Source organism: Telmatherina bonti, assembly GCF_933228915.1.
Source record: "Telmatherina bonti genome assembly, chromosome: 10".
NCBI lineage: Eukaryota > Metazoa > Chordata > Actinopteri > Atheriniformes > Telmatherinidae > Telmatherina > Telmatherina bonti.
The window spans coordinates 22451366-22470527 of NC_136628.1; the positions used below are offsets into that span (position 1 = coordinate 22451366).

A 19162-nucleotide genomic window follows, 5' to 3' on the forward strand; every position below is an offset into this window, starting at 1 on the left:
GTGCAGCATAGCTAAGTGAAAACAACAATAACAGTCAGAAGAGTATCTAACTGTTACAGTCACCACTCTTTCTACAGTTCCATCCATCCATCCATCCATTCTCTGCCGCTTATCCGGGGTCGGGTCGCGGGAGCAGCAATTTAGCTGGAAAGCCCAGACTTCCCTCACCCCAGCCACATTTGCCAACTCTGCGGGGAATCTCAAGGCGTTCCCAGGCCACCCTAGAGATGTAATCCCTCCAGCATGTCCTGGGTCTTCCCCGGGGTCTCCTCCTCCTCCATTTTAGGCAGGATTTCACTCCCAATCCAAAGAGGGCAATCCACCCTATTCCGGCTGAGGACCATGGTCTCAGATTTGGAGGTGCTGATTCCCATCCCACCCACTTTCTACAGCTGTATTTGTTTAATTTTACAAGCAAAATCCATCTCCTTCATAAGATTCCTAAATGCTGAGCTCCTTGGTAGCTCAACTGCTGGAGCAGTTGTCCCATGTTTGGAGCTTAACCCTTAAGAGCCCAGCATGACATATCATACATACAGTTTCTGAGAAATTTGGCGTCACTTTATGGTTAAAACTCTGCTTATAATCTGGTGGAACACAGTTGATATTTGTCTTCTACCCCTTAGTAGACACCGGAAAGCAGAAGATTATACTATCAGGATTTTGGCACACCGCATGGTAATAAATGTAAATATCCCTTTAAAGATTTTTTTTTTTTTTTTTAAATATTTTGTTAAAGTGACAAATATTGACCTTTTTTTTTTTTTTTTTTTTTTTTTTTTTTTTTTTTTTAAATTGGGCCTTTATTGCCATTTTTTCATGGACTGGTCCTTTAAGGGTTAAGGTCCTCATTGCAGTTGGCCCAAGTTTGAGTCTTGGTCTGTGACTATTTGCCACATGAACCTTCCTGCCCACCTTCCTTGCAGTTTACTCTTTAGTAAACCCACTAAAGCAACATTAGAGAGCAGACGGCTTACCAGTAGACACAGTTGCCACGTTAACAGTTAAACCTTCAGCTAAACCCTCAGTTGTCCAATGAACACTGTAGCAGTAGGTGTTTCTGGCTATCTGTCTGTGTTTCTAAAAAGCATCAATCCATCAAGTACTATATGTCCTGGTACCAGTTTACCTGGTACCTATTTAACACATCTTTTTATCTACTTATCTTGCATTTTTCTGGTCTGACAAAGGGTGCATGTGCACGCTGAGGCAGCAGTGTTAATAAATAAGATGCTGGCTGTATTTCTTTTATCCTAGTGTGCTTTTGTATTACAGTATTAGGGGCAGGGTCACCGTAAGCGCAAGTCCCACTGTGTCAGAAAATGCTGATTTCATAGTTCTGACATTTTTATTTTCTTCTGTCTTTGCAAGTAAATCTTTGAATTATCAAATTACTGCAAACTTTAAATGGGAACTTCATGCCTATTCCCACTTGCAAGGATCAAGACATTTTCTCTAATGAGTTTCTCTCAAGATAGATTTCCCTAATGCATGCATTGTAAATGAAATAATTGGTAGAAAGTTGTCCTTACCTGAATGAAAACTTCGACAGAAGCTGACATGGGTGCCACTCCTTTATCTGTCGCGTAGACAGTAAGCCAGTAAGAGTCTTTGGTCTCACAGTCAAGGAAACCAGCAGTGTAAATCACTCCTGTTAAACCAAAGAAAAACATTAATACAGTTGTGATTTGGCTTGAGAATACATCGTTCTGTGTGTTTGTGTGTGTGTATGTATGAAAGAAGAGATTAGGTATACCAAGGGAATAAATCTTTAAAATGTCTCATGGGAAAAGTCTTTGAATACTAAGTTTCTGTAAGCAAAGGCACTGATTTATACTAAACTTTATGTCCTGGCTTCAGTGACATTCACAGGCATTAGTGGCACTGCTGTAGTCACCTTCAATGTTTCAGTTCTCCACAGCTAATCACAGCTGACCAAACTGCTCCCACTGCTATTTGTTCAATGCTAAACGTACCCTGAATTGCTTCTATTCCTATGAAAAAAAAAACACACAGAAAGATGCCCGGACACTCACACATCCTGACTGATGCGTGCTTAGTGGCCTTAAGGAAGATGAAAAGCTGACAACTTTAGTGACCTCTTCAGGGACAAAAAGAGTACACACAATGGATGACAAATGACCGTTTGTTTTATCTGTTTGTTATCAGTCTGTTTGGGTTTTTTTAATCAGTGTGTATATATATATATATATATATATATATATATATCTATATATATATATATATATATATATATATATATATATATATATATATATATATATATATATATATATATCTATATATATATATATATATATATATATTTTTTTATTTATTTTTTTATTTGGGGGGGGGGGGGGGGGGGGTTTGCACGCAATCATTGGATTAATAGACTAAGCTGAGCACAAGGGAAACGTGTGCAAAATAAGAGTTCAATGAGCAGAAACTCTAATCAGCTCGCCACTTTTCTGTTAAATTACAGGCAGCAAAAACATAAGACTCCATTAATTTGACTCCAGTCAAGAATTTCAATAAAGGCTTAGACAAACGCATCTCTCAAAGCTTGCATAGCATGTGGTTGACTGTACTTATAATTAATTTCAAATACAGAGGAAGAATTCAACTTCACCAAAATAAATGTACTAATATTACATTCAAACAACAGCTAATTTTTACAAACTAACATTCTATCACTAGATTGTTTACTCTAGTCATAGATGTCTAGTTACTCTAGTAAAAGTCTGCTAATATTATTGTAAAAACATGTACTTCATAAAGTAAAACAAATAAATAACTTGTTGCCAAAATTAGTCGTCATGACTATTAAAAAATATCCTATTTGAGCAGGATTTTATTTTGGACTATTTCACATGCAGCTCCATCAAATTAAATATTGTACTTAATCCAGATAAATTAAATGAAATAAGAGAACAATATTTCACTGATATGTTTGCGTATAAATAGAGAAGCCAACAAATACAGAGAAAATACTTTATGTTTGATCATATTTGAGTAAATCTGGTTCCCCACTTGCCATATATGAACACAGTTCAGTCATGAGAACATCCGATATTTTTCTCTGACTCTTTAATGTAAACAAGGTTATCATATTTTCTGTATTTGTGATTAATGACTGTTTGGTTATCCTTTGCTCTGGCTTGTGCCCTTTCTTTGCATTTTCAAGGACAAAAAGGTATAAAATCATTTTAACTAGAAAAGCACAGAACTCCTGCATCCACAATTCCTTCCAGATCACTCCCAAAATTTAATGGAATCTAAGTTAGACCAAAACCCATTCTCAGGAAAAAAAATGATTAAAATCAGGTCAAAAGTTTTTGTGTAAATTTGCTAACAAACAGACACATACACCTGGGCAAGCATGACTTCCTTGGCGGATATAATAATTGCTTAAATATAGGTAGAACAGTGCTATCAGCGTTGGTTTTATGGCTTTGAGGTAGCAGCAAGAGCTGATTGTCATATTTACACTTACTTAAAAACTAACTAAAAACACACCATGTTGCCATACTATGTTACAAATAGGAGGCATTATAATCTAGATAAATTGCATGTAACATCAATGTACACTTTAAGCAGAAGCATCAAGAACATGTTTTTTTTTTTTCAAACAATGTGTTTGACTTGCTTATGCCTTAAAAGCAATACTACATAATTTTTTAACCTTAAAACTCTGACATTCACTGACATGCACACATTCCTGGACCTGCCGTTGCCTTGTTGGGTCCTGAGGCTGAGAAACAGCAACTTTGTATTACAGCCCAAGGAATCACATGATATTCTGCTGTACAGTCAGCAACTAAATATATAAACATTGTCCATTTTGAATGCACACCTTCAGTGGTTCAAGAAAGAAACTTAAGTGGATATGATTAAAGGAAGCAAGGATAAAAATCCATCAAGAGACAGAGCAAGTAATGAGACAAGAGTCAACACTTACATGACTTTTACTGGGTAGCGAAAGCTCAGAAAAGAGACAGGATGCAGGATTCAGAATGACCCTTTCTTGGAGGGCAACAGAATGCAAAAAACAACCGGTTTGGAGTGCTTTAAATCCATCAGATAGACAAACCAGTGATATTAGAACTTTGCTTTTCATTGTCTCAGTCCTGTCTAGTTTCCTGGTTTGTTTGGTTTTTTTTTTGTTTTTTTTTTTGTTTTTTTAGGTTTATCTTCTTCCGTGTTTATTTTATTCCCTTCCTGTTTATCAACACACCTGGTTTCGTTTACTACTTTACTTCACCTGTTTCTTGTTAGTTCACCGAAGTGTATATGTGCCCATTGGTTTTCTTTATTCACTGCCAGATTGTCATCATTTCCTCCATGTCGTCTTTGTGTTATTCTTGGTTTTAGATTTCAGCCCTGTTATTTTTATCTATTAATTTATTTTTATTAAGCCAACATCTATCTGCCTCTTGCTTCTCCATCCTGCATTTTAGACACCATCCTTCATATACTGTGACAGAAAAAGTGATCATTTTATACATATATTATTTTTTTATGAATTTGATATATTGTCATTGTATGATTTTTGAACGTGGGCTTTTTTGTATCATCGGAAAAATGTGTGTGTCTGTGAGGTTATAACTAAGCAGCTGGAGAAGACACACACAATGCATAGTAAAAGTGTTTGTTGAAACACATCCTTGCCCTGCCGTCCTTGACCATGTCCTTTTCGAACCACATCTCATCTCTGTCAGATAGCTCAACAGAGAGACAAGAAAAACAGAGCTGGCTGTTTCAAAAGCTCTTTGAACTTTAGGACCGACAGCAACTATTCACTGAGTTCAATATAAATCAGACTTGACAGCATCCATTCTCACCATAAATAACACACTTCAAAGATTGCACTAAAAAAAAATGGAAGGGTCGTGCCCCATTTTCTAATCTAGAAGTTTACAGTACAACTGGATTTACATTCAGCAATTCTACTCCTTCTCTTTAGAAGCAGATTTTGTCATACACTATCTCTAATTAAGGGCAACAAGTAATCAATTCCAAGATTGATTGCTAAATATTGTGATGATTTTTCTCTTGAGAAATGGCTCAGTATGTGTGCCATAAAATTAGACCACATTAATTTTCAAGAAATGTGAAGACTCTGTGTCCTAAAAGTGTTCGCCTGTGAACTAAAGAATGCTTTATTCTGGCTATGACAAAACCTGGAGCTTGCAAGCCCACTAATAGAGGAGCAGTGGCTTCTGACAGCCATCCAATGAGAAATTGCAGGACTTGCTCTTCCCCTAACCAATGACAAGAATACCAATTTTTGTTTAAGGCACAGGAGAGCTAAAGATACAAGCCAGAGAAAATCCAATGTCTTTTCTGATAAGAAATGTCCTTGAATTTTCCATCCATGCAGTGATTGAGTCATCAGAAACCTCTATTGATCAAATGCAAGAAAATGAAGCATTTATTAATGGCAAATTGTCTGACAATTGGGGTGTCATGATCAAGCTACACATGATGCATCAAAGTGCCAGTTATAGAAGTATAGCTGGATTTAGGGTTAAACATATGTTAAAACAGACAAAACAACATGGGATTCTCTGTTTTCCTCTTTTTTTTGTCCATTTTGCTCTTTCTCACTGTCATCTCTGTTTCTCTTCACATACTCAGTTTGGCACTAAGAGCCACAGACTGTCAAGCAGCCAGAGCACAGCCACTCAACATGGCAGCTAAATGCATGGTGGGAGGACAGAGCAGTGCTTCTGTATCCATGCCTGACAAGTCTGCCTTATACACTATGAGTTAAAATAAATCTATAGATGTTGGAAAACTTGACATGTTCTCAGTGTATCTTCTGATCTGAAGCAAGAAAGGCACAGATATTTTATATGCTTATTACATTAAAGGAAATAGTGACCAAAAAACTACACAATAAAAAAGAAAAAAAAAATCAAAGCATTAAAAAAAAGCCTTGGAGGAAGCAAGCCATATTTTCTTCTGACACTTTTTATGTTCTCTAGACTCCCTCTGCATCCTCTTCCTTCCTCTCTGCGTCTCGCTTCCACTCCCCTCTTCGTTCACTTTCTGCTCTAACAAGCAGTCTGATTTCCCCAGGAAAATCTGCACTCAATAAACGTTCTCACTGGCTGTAATATGCCTCCTTTAATACTACAGTGAAAAACAGCACCAACCAACCAACCACCATTACAGAAGACTATGAGTGAAACACAGCATTTCTTTTTTTAAACCATAGTTTGGTATGGCTTAAAAATATATGTTTAAAAAATGCCAAATTGGCCTGGATCAAGCAGAGAAATCATTGAAGGTGATTACAGAAACTACTAAAATTAGGTTAAGAAATGTCAAATGCATTATTGAAAACTGAAAGGATAGTAAGAAACCATTATCTTCCAGGAAGAAATGGGGTCCAAAAAAAAACAAAAACTGAATGCTGGGTAACATCAAATCGAAGAAAAACAACAGTAGAACTTGTGGCTATGTTTAATAATTAAAGTAAGAGCATTTCCACATATGCACAATGCAAACGAAACACAAGGCATTAGAACTACACAATTGTGTAGCCATAACAAAACCCCTAATCACTGAGATTAACCAGAGAAAGTGCTTCAGTTTGCTAGGGAGCATAAAAACTGGACTCTGGAGCAATAGAGGAAGACCATGTACTCTGATAAGTCCAGAATTACCCTGTTCAAGAGAAATGGTATGATATCGGGTTGCTGCAGTTGGTCAAGCCTTGGTTCAGCAACATTAGGTGCCCAAAGAATCAATGGAGTTTTTTCTTCCCTGATGGCACAGCCATATTCCAAGAGGGCAATGCCAATATTCATTTGGCTCATATTGTGAAAGTGTGGTTCAGGGAGCATGGGACATCATTTTCACAAATGGACTGGCAACCACACGGTCCAGATCTGAACCCCACAGAGAATCTTTGATATGGGCTGGATAAAGCTTTACACAGTGGTTGGACTCTTCTGTCATAAATACAAGATTTTAGTGAAAAATTATGCTAAACTGCGTCGAAATGAACCTTGTGACATTGCAGAAGCTTATCAAAACAGCGATAGAGTGAATGATTGCTGCAGTCAAATCTAATTCATAGATAGATAGATAGATAGATAGATAGATAGATAGATAGATAGATAGATAGATAGATAGATAGATAGATAGATAGATAGATAGATAGATAGATAGATAGATAGATAGATAGATAGATAGAGAGAGAGAGAGAGAGAGAGAGAGAGATAGATAGATAGATAGATAGATAGATAGATAGATAGATAGATAGATAGATAGATAGATAGATAGATAGATAGATAGATAGATAGATAGATAGATAGATAGATAGATAGATAGATAGATAGATAGATAGATAGATAGGTAAGCCAAAGAGATGAAAACACACATTTTCTAAATTAATCTGCTTCACTCTGAACTGCAGTCAATACTAATTAGCCTAGTTAAATGTCAATACAGGCCTCTAGTGCAAGTTATGTACAATGATCCAACACGATGTGAGGAGAATTGTCAACAGCAAACCAGACATTTAGCTTTTGGTATATGTAAAAATATGCTTCAGTTATTAAAGTTAACAATTACAAATAATTGTGTACCCACTGGTCATTATTATAAATACTTTTAACAAATGGTTTCAATAGTTCTTCCATGCTTAGCTACAGCTAAATTAAGGTAATGACTGGTGAAAAATCAGAGTTTGAATGAGCTTCTTCAACCTAGTTAATATGGGTATAATAATTTAACTTGTGCTTTCAGAATTTAATGAAAGCTTTTTATTATATAGTCTGTGGCAAAAAAGGCAATAAAATACTTAAATAATGGCCTTATGTCTTTACAATTCTTACAAGCCTCGCATTAATTTCCTTACACAATGTACTTTTTGACACAAGTAGTACAATATAATCAAGTGTATAATGAACATTTATTCCCCAAAGAACACCATGCAGGGAAAAAGAATAAAGTTAAATGCTTCAGCACCATGGACAGAGATACAGAGAAAAAAACTGTTCAGCCTCCCAGAATGTGTAGCTGTGAAGAAACTATTCTGAGCGGAGAAGAATGAGTGCTCGCACACACCTGTTTGAGTAGCCAGGTATTTTTAGGGATAGTCAGTCTATATCTACAAAAATCACACACTTGAGTTCACACATCTGGAGCCCATCTAAAGGAGCTCTACTTTTCTGACAGAAATATTGCAAAATACAAGCTCCCTTCTATGTATACATGCTCTAATATTACAAGCATTCTAATATGTAATATTTGATGTTCTAACATTCATGTTTTGGCATATTTCAGCAGATCCCTAGCTTAACTAACGTTTTTAATTTGTTAAGTTTCTAATGGTGTTAATTGTCAAGTGTGACAGCTCACTTGCACCTAAATTTGCCAAGCTTGCATTCTACACACAACCAAATAAAGACTAATATCATCTGCCCTACTTTCATACTAGATATTTGATTAATTTTATGCCTGAGTGAGTGGCTTCTTGTTTGGATCAACATGTTTTCAGCTGCAGTTTGATAGTACAGGACAGTTGGAGAGTGCATGCTTATTTTAGGTCAGGCCTCTTAAATAAGTCAGACTGATTTCTTCATACATAAGGTTGCTGTGCAGGAGAGCCTTGATCAGCATCATCTACCCAGCAGTGGATCAGTCGTACAGCAAGGCCTAAGGCCCCACCACTGTAGCTGCCATGCTGCCCTCATTACAGTAATGATCTCCCAGTACACAGCTTCCACGTGAGGCCCATCAACACAGTGACTGTGACCAGACCTTATATTCTCCTTAACTCCCAAAACTCTAATACAGACATTACATGTCAAAATCTAGTGGTGCTTTTTGTATATCACTCAAAATGCATAACCTTTTTATGGCCACTGCATAACCAAATCAAAACCAACAGTTGAATAATGATGACAAATATTTCAAACACATCATGTGTGGCATATGAAATGGTCAGAATTCTCATTGGTGGTTCATTTAGTTGTTGATATTCTAAGCATGATGCTGCACGTTATTGGATTTCCACTTCACATAAATAGGCTTCAAAATTGATCTTGTGTCACACCTGTGTCTTCGTCGATTGTGAAAGTGCCCAGTCCGCTGCCTCCACGGATAGAGTACCTCAACACACTATCTCGTCCCTTGTCATCATCCTTGGCGCTGACTGTCAGGACACTTGTTCCGGCTCGAGAGTTCTCCTTCACTGAGCCTCTCACAGCAAAGTCAGGAAAGTAGGGTGCATACAAATTCTCATTGACATCCACCACCTGAAGAAATGCAATGGTTCCCATTAAGTTGGGCAGAATTGTGTGCCAACGTGATTTGATAATAGTATGTGTTGTCGTGTCTAGCCATTATGTTTGCATGCTTAAAATGTTTCACTGGGTAGTAGCTGCTTTGGTATATACATAATTAATCTATCAAATGTTTCTTTCAGGGCCCCTCCAGCATAATCGCACTGAATTATGGGAAATCCATGATCATTATGATTTGGCATGTTGTAGGTTTCATTGTTGGTCTTGGAAGGTCTAGTGTTTGTTATTTGACCTACATACTGATATTATTCAATATGATGAGCATTAAAAGATAAAAAAAAAATCGATTATCAGGGCATCCTCTAAACAACTGCATGCCTGAAATAACCTAACAAAGTTATTGACGGTAATGATAAATTTGACACATTTTTGTGTGGGTCTTATACGTACCTCTACCTCCACAAACGTCTGTGTCTGAAGGCTTGGTGTTCCTCTGTCTTGAGCAAGTATGCTCAGGTTGAAAAACTGTTTGGTCTCAAAGTCCAGCTCCTTCCTTATCCTCAGTATACCACTCGCAGCATTGATCTGCAAAGAGTATTACATTAGGATCAATCCTCTTCATCATCATCTGTCCTTAATCCTTAAAAAGAGGGTTAACATGCATTTAAGTCCAAAATTATTTATACACATGCCAAGTCTTGATATGACCTGATATTTATAACAAGCTGTTTGTTTTTATTTTACTAAAAATAGGTTGAAAATCACAAGCAGCTTGAGAGAGATGAGATTTTGGCAACAAATGTCAAATATTTATGACTTTTAAAGTTTGATACAAGTATCAGTCTGAAATTATTCTTTTCTTATGTCAATACACTTTGAAAGTCTTGAAACGAGGTAGGCTTTTACTAAAATTAAGTGTCTGAGAAGATATGAACTAAATTAAGCAAGTCTTAAAACTGTTCTTTTAGTAAAAATCAAGTCATATTTTTGCTGTTTTCTTGGCTTGTTTCTTTATTTATTTATTTTGGGAGGGTTTTTTTTTTTTTTAACCATTCCATGACCGCTTTAGGTATTTTTTGCAACCCCTCAGCTTGACGGAAGGTCAAATGCAGCCTGAGGCCATGTTTTTTGAGACAGTCACTGATGCCTTCCTACAGAATCTTAATATAATCTTCCCGTTTTCATGATAACGTTTACTTTGACAAAGCTGTTTGGCTTAAAGGCTAAAAAAAAATAAAGCAAATCAAAACTAATAAAAAGCAAAAGCAGTATTGCATTCTGGTAAAATGTAGCCTGAGGCCAAGTACGTTTTATCATGATTGTATTTTGAAGTTTGAATGCTTCTCCTTTATTGACCAAAGGAGCTACTACTTGGCAGACTCTGCAAGCTTTTCTGTGTATACCCTTTGAAAGTAAGTCCTGCTTGGTCAGGAACCAAAGAGATCACATTTGTGTAGTGTCTGTCTTGAGTTGTTGGTATCCGAATTTCAAAGATTAAACAGGGGTGGTCTTAAAAGAAACCTTTGGAGAATGACCACACCTTGAAATGAGGATAAATAATTGGAAGTCTGCAGAAAAAGCTATGAACACTTTGACATTTTGAAGTGACCCTGTCAATTTGAAATGAGTGAAGCGAAATGAAGACCCTCCTACAGCCTAAACAAGGGGAACTCTGTTGCAGAAAAGCAATATAGAAACGCTTGTAAGATACAATAACTACTTAATAGTTTTTCCACTGATCACTTAGAAAAAATGAATACTGAAAAAGGGAACATAAACTATTCATAGCTTTTGTTTTAACCATATATTATTTTGCAGACTACACAAGCTGTGACATGGCCTACCTCAAACGTGCCATTGAAGTCAGTGATCAAGGAGTACTGGATTTGTCCACCAGGTCCAATATCTGGGTCTTGAGCTTGCATCCAGGTAATCACAGACCCTGGTGGCAGGTCCTCTGGTACCCTTGCACTATAACTGCTGGGGATGAAAGCTGGAGAGCAATCATTGACGTCTTCGACTGTTATGGTTAGAGTAGTAACTGATGACCTTCGAGTGCCTCTCTCAGCTTTGTCTCTCACTTCAATCTTCAGTATGAACACAGGAAATGTTTCTCTATCCAGCTGGCTGGCAACAAAAATGCTTCCAGTTTCACTGTCAATACCAAACTGAGGGACAGTGGTCAGCATTGTGTAGGAGAGCTGTCCATTTTGGCCCACATCCCTGTCAAATGCAGAGACTGCAATGACTTCCATCCCAATGTCTGAGTTTTCTGAAACAAGGGCAGAGTAGTTATCCTGATCAAACTGAGGATTATTGTCATTTGCGTCCTCAATGATGACCGTTAGTAGTCTCCAGCTGGACATCTGAGGAATGCCTTGATCATAGATGGTGACATTAAGGAAGTAGCGATCCACTCGCTCACGGTCAAGTGGTTGCAATACAGTTATTATCCCACTTTCCATGTTTATGTTAAAGCTGTTATCTTTGTTCCCATCAGAAATGGAAAATAGAATGCAGCCATTGAAGCCTGTGTCACCATCTCGTGCACGTGCCTGAAACACAGTCGCCCCAACAGCCAGGTCCTCTCGTACCAGAATACTTGTAGGCAAAGCCTCAAACTGTGGAGCTTGTTTGTTCATTGAGAAAAGATCTGTGTATCTCTCATCTGATCTTGGTCTCGCCATAGCAGATGCTTTTAAGAGCATTTTCTCTGCCAACAGCTGAGCCACTCTGGTCTCCTTGCACGAAAACCCGCTGGGTGGCATCCTACCCCTCACCACAGTTACATTAACAAATGTTGGATCAGACAGGATCTCTCCATCTGTTGCAACTACTTTTAGGTTAAATATCCCACTTTTTAAACTCTCTGCTGAAAATGATCTTTTCACTGACAAGCTCCCAGAGTCTGGATTCAAGTTAAAATAGTCTAACTCATTCCCAGACAATATCTTGTACTTGACAATTCCCAGCTCATCCATGTCTATGGCCGATAAGGTGACAATGGTCTGGTTGGCAGGGAAATCGCGGCTTATCATCCCTCTGCAAGAAATCTTCTCAAAAAGAGGTTGGTTGTCATTGATGTTTATCACTCGAATGGTTATATTAACCTCACTCTCCCGTCTGTAGGGTGAACCCCAGTCAGAGGCCCACACTGCAAAAGTATAGATATCCTCTGATGACTCAAAATCCAAATCTCTTGTGATCCTCACTTCCCCTGTGTCCTTGTCTATAGCAAATGGAAGAGACTGTTCTCCATTGATTGTATGTGTTACATACCCATTTTCACCTTTATCTTCATCCACAGCAGACACGACAAGAACAATAGTCCCTACAGGTAAGCTCTCATTGATTGCAATGTCATAGGATGGCCTTTTAAACACTGGAGAGTTGTCATTAGCATCCTCTATGGAAATTTGAACCCTTGCTCGCTGCTGACTGATATTATCAACTACCTCCATCTCAATGAAATCCTGTGATACCCTTGTCAGCTGCCTTGTGGTCGTAATAACTCCAGTCAAAGGGTTTAAATCAAAATACAGTGGATCTGAAAGGCTGTTGAAGCTGTAATTGACACTCAGAGGAGTTGGTAATATTTTCACCATTTCTACAATGGTGCCCGGAGGAGCTATTTCACTCAGCTTGACAGCATAAACATCTTTCTCAAAATACACCAATACTGGGTCTGGCTTTGGAATCAACAGCTGAACAACTTGTGTTTTAGAAAACTTTGGAGGTATACCTCTGTCTTTGGCTTGAAAAGTTAAGTTACAGCCATATGGGAATGTCTCCCAGTTGACCAGTTCTGATGCTTTAACCCAGTACTCATCTCCTGTAGGGGACTGATCAACCACAAACTGTTCCAAAGGGTCACCCTCAATAATGGACACCCATTCTATATCCCCGGATAAGCCCTCATCTTTATCATTTACAGTGACTATGATATAGACTGGGTCTTTGACTGCTAACGAGGGAACAACAGCAACTGCATTGAGAATGGGAGCAAATTCATTAACCTGCTTGACAGTTATGACTAATCTAGCAGTGCTGCTAATACCACTGTTCCCATAAAGTTTCATACCTCTGTCCACTACCTGCACCTCCACTTCAAATCTGTCTCTTTTGTCTATCCTGGGTTGACCTGTCAGGGTTATGACCCCACTGGTTGGATGAACAGCAAAGAGTTCTATTCTGTTCCTGAAAAAGTAGTAGAATTCTCCATTGGAGCCGATGTCAGCGTCTGTGGCTGTCACACGTCCAACGCTGGTGCCTAAGGGAGCACTTTCAGAAACTACAAATGAATAGAAGGTTGGGGAGAAGAGAGGTCGGAGGTCATTTGTGTCCAAGACCTTGATATAAACCACTGCTAAGGCTTCTAGCCCTCCTTGAGAAGATGCCTTAACTGTTAAAGTGTAATTGTCCTGCACCTCCCGATTTAAAGTGGCACCACTGCCTCCACTGGTGCATATGCGGAGAAAACAAAAATCTCCCATTATATACTCTTCAGCTTGAAAGATGCCTTCAGTGTCTCCAGCCTCAATGGAATATTTCAAGTCTAAAGTCCAAGGTGGCCTAAAAGTGATTCCCATTTTGACTTCACTTCTGATATAGGTTCTTGCAGCAGAGTTCTCAAAGATTGAAGCATTGTATGCAGGCTGCGTGAAGAGCAGCAAGCCTTGTCCTGCTCTAGGTGTGGGCAAAAACTGGGCTCGGATTGCAGGGAACCAGAGGAAGAAGAAGAAAAGAAAATGAAAAAGAAAAAGAAAGCTGGGTAGAGGAAACATATTTCCCCACCGATTAGGCTTCATCAATACTCCGTCACCTAGTCATCCTATTTGGGAAAAAAGACAAAGAGAGACAGATCTAGATTCACTTGGTGAACTGTTAGACATGTTTTTCTTCATACAAAGAATTTGAAAGAGAACTCTGAAAAAAAAAGAACTCAGACATTTTATAGGTGCTCACTATCCCTTTTAGGATTTAACATCATACTCAAAGATTTATGATTGTTTTGAATTCACTGAATACTGCAACCAAAAGACTGACACAAAAATGGTCAATCAAAAAGCACCTATAACTTTTGTGTTATATATTACTTGAGTGTAACTCTCAGAGAATGCTATTGTTTCATTTTATTAAAATAACATAACTAAGAAACAAGTAGTTGATGCAAAGATGGTTGATGAACAGACAATTCCAGAATGATAGTAAAGTATGAGTAGATTGTACACTCAAAAAATTATATTTACGCATTTAGAAATTAAGCGCATATTTTTAAGCAACAAATTTCCTTAATTTGTTTATTTCATCTCACTGCAAATTGGGTAAAAATAAAATGATAATTGATGATAATTTAAAGCTTTTCCCCTTTAAGGAAATTTGTTGCTTAAAATCATGTTGATCATACACTTGAATCCTTATATGTACTGGATCATAGCTGGATTTACATATTTCATCACTCCACAGAAAAGACAGAATTTAGAGATTCAAATCTTCCGCTAAATGAGATGTCTCAACAAGGGGGTACAGTTATATCCTATGGTCTCCCCCCCCCCCCCCCCCCCCCCCCCCCCCCACCCCCCCCCCCCGCCCCCCCCCCCCCCCCCCCCCCCCCCCCCCCCCCCCCCCTCTTTTTTTTTTTTTTTCTTTTTTTTTTTTAGTTTCAGTGAGGCTACCTATTTTTTAAAATCTAAGAGTTTGTGACACTTTCCCTCGACAGTGTCGCTTGAGTAACGGCACTCTATAAATCTGTACGGACTTCACTCACACATTGCGAATTGTCCTACCCTTCATTAGAAACAGATGTAATCAGTGAAAGTAAATCCTTCTCCATTATTTGCACAGCATAAATGAATGAGGAAAGAGAAAACGCGCAAAACAGTCGAGGGTGATGCTCGAAACATTCATCTGTGGCAGATTATCCCGAGAGGCAGTTCACTACTAGACTGCAGCCATCATCGACAAACTAAATAGCTATTGCCCCACTTTTACGCACCTGACTACTGTAACCCTAAGTACATAGGGTTTTTTCGGTTTTATCCGCCGTAGTTAACTCAAACTGGCTTAACATGAGTTTGTTGCAGGGTAAAAATCCGCGAAAAACGAGGTAGACAGAAGGCGTCGTTTAACGCAAGTTTGGAAGCGGTCGGCATCAGTTGACGCTGGTGCGGGACCACTGTGCGCTCACTGGATGGATGTGGCGAGCAGGCTCCGATCTTTGCCGATAATAGCCGACAACACCCGAAGTTAGAGCAGTTCAACGTACCGCACAAGCAGCTCGCCAGCTTTCACACACAAAGCTCAACGTGGTTTTTTTTCTAAACTCTTTTCGTCGTTAATAACTTTCCATATCAACCAGCATGTCTGTCTTGTGTTATAATAAGGGATGTGGACAACGATTTGATCCAGAAAACAACCCAGACGGTGAGTAATGTCACATTTCACTGTGCAGTGTGAATTGGCAGAATATTCGTAAGCTAACCTCTGATCATCTGGAAATTTCTACAGTGTGTAGGCCTGCGGAGCTCGTGTAGCTCACCTCGAGTTGGCTGTCTGGACCAGACACACTGAAAACAAATTCATTACCATCATTATATATGACAAGTCGAGTAGTTTAGAACACGTGGGCCTTTATAGGCTTAACCTTATCACTCTGTTAGCATGTTAAACTGTGATGTTTGGCAGGTTAGCGTGTGCTCCAATCACCGGCTGAATGGTCGCAGTTAAAAGTTTCGCTTGCACATAGTTCTACATTTTTATTCAATGTAGAATATATACGGTACATTTCTCCCAATTATAATATAGAATGTGTTGCTACATTGTTTTAGCTTGGAAAACACTGAAGTTCTTTTAAACTATCCGAAAAACAAGGCAAATTTTAAAACTAATGGGTTAAACAGTTATACTCTCCACAATGGCTCAATTTAAGACCATTAACAGAGACTGAGCTATTGGGGACTCTGCATACCATGGTCTGTTTACTTTAAAAAAAAACAAAAAAAAAAACAGTTGCATGAAAAAGTCAGTGTTGAAGCAAGACTTTACATAGGGGTGGACATGACTTTATCAGGAGGGCCATTCATTAGGAAACATTGTTGTGTTCCTTCCTTCCTGTGTTTGTAACAGATGCTGTTACAATGCTGTTATAACTGGGCAACATAAGAGAAACATGAAAAGTTAAACATTTTTATTGAAATAAAAGTCCATAGAAAGGTAAGAAGGTTGTTTTTCAGTGGAGTATGAGGAGCTTGATAATGCACACATAGACTGTAGGTTATGTAAAAAAAATAAAGGAAACTAACAAAATATACTTAACTATTATGAAGGTTACAGCGTTTTATTTTAGTACAGTGTTTATGTCGGCATAGCTCTCATTAGGTCCCACCACTGCATTTCAGTCAATTTAAGGTCTGGACTTTGAGGCGACCGAGGCAACATCTTGATTCTTTTCTTTTTTATTATCAGTTCTTCTGAAGGTTTGTGGATATGCCTGAAAACACTGTCTCATTGAAATCCCTGTTTCTGTTTTACAGTCATTTGGCAGTCACTTTTATCCAAAGTAACTTATGTGATAAGGGAATCAATTAACCATAACAATTAACCTAACATGTATGTGTTTTGTGTGAGAGGAAGCTGAAGAAAACCCACACATACACAGGGACAATATGCTAATACAGAAAAACCTTCTTGCATTGAGGCCATATTTCTAACCACTATGCCACCGTGCTGCCTGTGAAGTTTACATGTGAAGTTTACATGTGAACTTTACAGTTCACGTGTGTTTTGATGATAGTTTATGTTTTGTATTTATCAAATGTGGTGCTGTGCAATACAGGCAAAGAAGTCTACCTTTTTTTGTGTTTCAAATTTCACACACACACACATATATGAACTTGCTGGGACATCCTTACTGGGAAGACTGACAACTTTATTGCATGTTTTTTTATGGTGTTCTGTATTTTGGTGTAGTTATGTGAAATAACACCCACTGATAACTGTAATTCTGCTTTATTTGTATATATCACCATTTTACATCATGGTCTTCTCAAGGCTCTTAAAAGACACAATCATTTGAAGCCAATTGATCTTAATCCAGTTGAACAAATCCAAATTAGTCAAATTTATAATCAATTTGTTCATACAGAAAAAGAAAATAGCCTGGCTGAGTGGAATGTAAAAACAAATGCAGTGGAATGTAGTTGAATATTTTCTTCCACTTTGCTACAGATGTACAACATGTAAACTTGCAACTAAATGAAGAGAATATAGAAATAACAAAATCTGCTTGCCAAGTGCCAATTTACTTGACTTATTTTTATTGCATCTAAAATAGTTAAAGGTGATGCTGTTTAGAAATGTAAAAATGCTGTATTTGTTCTGCACACATCCTGATCTGTTTTCTCATATTATTCCCAACATGAGCTGCTAAACCTGCAGCATTGCTTTATCATATTTGCTGTTTTTTGTCTTTTATTTTATTTGCAACACTGTAAAAAAAAAATTCTCATTTTGCATTTTTTTAAATGCAAATTACTTCCAAACTTCTTGCAAAAGTGGTGGGCTTGTGATTACAGAATGCATACATATGCATTCAAAATGCATAACGGGTCGGGGCACAAAAATCTGAGTAACTCCTAAATGGAATCAGGTAAGGTGTGTGCCTCCTAATCCTTTTACTTGCAACCGCTGGGGCTTACGCCTGCAGAAAGTATATTTTGAGTCTTCACTGTCTGCTGCCAGCCGTTAAACATTAATCTGTAAAAGTGAGAGCAGCCTTCTTAAAAACCAGGAGACTCATGCGGAAATCAGGGCATTTGACAGGTGTACACCTCATAAATGTGGACTGCATATTCCACTCAGAAACGGGTTTTCCCTGTAACAAAGGTGTTGTTGGACACAGACACAGCAAAAGTGTACTACTTAATGTAGTTGCATGTTCTCGTATCTGGTAAAAAATGTCCTTCAGAAATACACAAAGGGCTACACTTGAGTCATTGTTTTTCCTCTTTAGGTCTATAGGTCATCCAGTTTTCATGTTAGAAATGCAGGGATTTCTTTTTAATTTCCAATTCTCTGCATATTTTGAAGATAACATGGCAAGTGATAAAATTGTGTCTGTGAAATGCAGTAACCCAACAAAACCACTCTGTGGTTGTTAATATAAGATCATTATTAAGATAATTCACTTCTCAATCTTGAGTTTTCAAATTTAATATTATAAGAGTAAGTTTGTATGGTACCTTTTGTTTGTGTGAAGGTACTGATTGAAATGTAATTGAACTGTCAAGTTGGCAATGTTGTCTTCAGCTCCCAAGATGGGCTCTCAATGAGTCCTCTATTACTTTTCTTTAGAACTGTCTTCCCCTGTCTTCAAGTAATCCAACATTGTGTAGTGCCAGAGACTTGAAGCACGAGTCAAGTCTAATTTCCATTTTAATAGGATACCTTTTTTTTTCATAACAGTCGTGTATATTATAATTACCTTTAGGAATATCTAAGTGGTGTATCGATGGCAGTATCACGGAAAAGGCACAGCGCAGACCACACTGCTCAGAACATGATTTCTCATCTACACTGTTGACCAGCCCTTTTTCTTTTTATAGCCACTCCAAGGCTATTTGTTATCACTTCATTATCCATGTACAATATGCAATACATCTTATTGAAGAAACATGTGAAATATGGTTTGTCAAACTTATTTTGAGGGCAGTAAAACAAATACGCTGGGGTGGTACTCTAGTGGATTTTGTAACGTAATTGATTCTTCAGTGTTCTTAAAAAAATAAAAAAAAATCTTGACCGTATTGTGATGCAACAAGTTTGACCTGAAACAGCGATAAATAATGATCGATATACTGTTGCATGCTTACAGCAGGTATTTGCAGCCACAGTAGAAATTT

At 37.9% G+C, this 19162-nt stretch overlaps 2 protein-coding genes across 2 annotated transcripts in view; one reads left to right on the forward strand and one right to left on the reverse strand.

The window, feature by feature from the left end:
- The window catches only part of fat3b (FAT atypical cadherin 3b), a gene marked incomplete at both ends in the record, with an annotated part of 70125 nt that extends 56054 nt beyond the window's left edge, over positions 1 to 14071 (reverse strand). Inside the window, 4 exons of the mRNA XM_079248291.1 lie at positions 1533 to 1651; positions 9074 to 9275; positions 9714 to 9848; positions 11108 to 14071. Of these exons, the coding sequence (XP_079104417.1) occupies positions 1533 to 1651; positions 9074 to 9275; positions 9714 to 9848; positions 11108 to 14071 (3420 nt within the window). The remainder of the gene's footprint in view (positions 1 to 1532; positions 1652 to 9073; positions 9276 to 9713; positions 9849 to 11107) is intronic.
- A 1458-nt stretch (positions 14072 to 15529) lies between these two features.
- LOC306761836 (cysteine and histidine-rich domain-containing protein 1-like) overlaps positions 15530 to 19162 on the forward strand; it is an 8884-nt gene continuing 5251 nt past the window's right edge. The window contains exon 1 of the mRNA XM_079248143.1: positions 15530 to 15686. Within this exon, the coding sequence (XP_079104269.1) occupies positions 15623 to 15686 (64 nt within the window). The 5' untranslated portion in view covers positions 15530 to 15622. The remainder of the gene's footprint in view (positions 15687 to 19162) is intronic.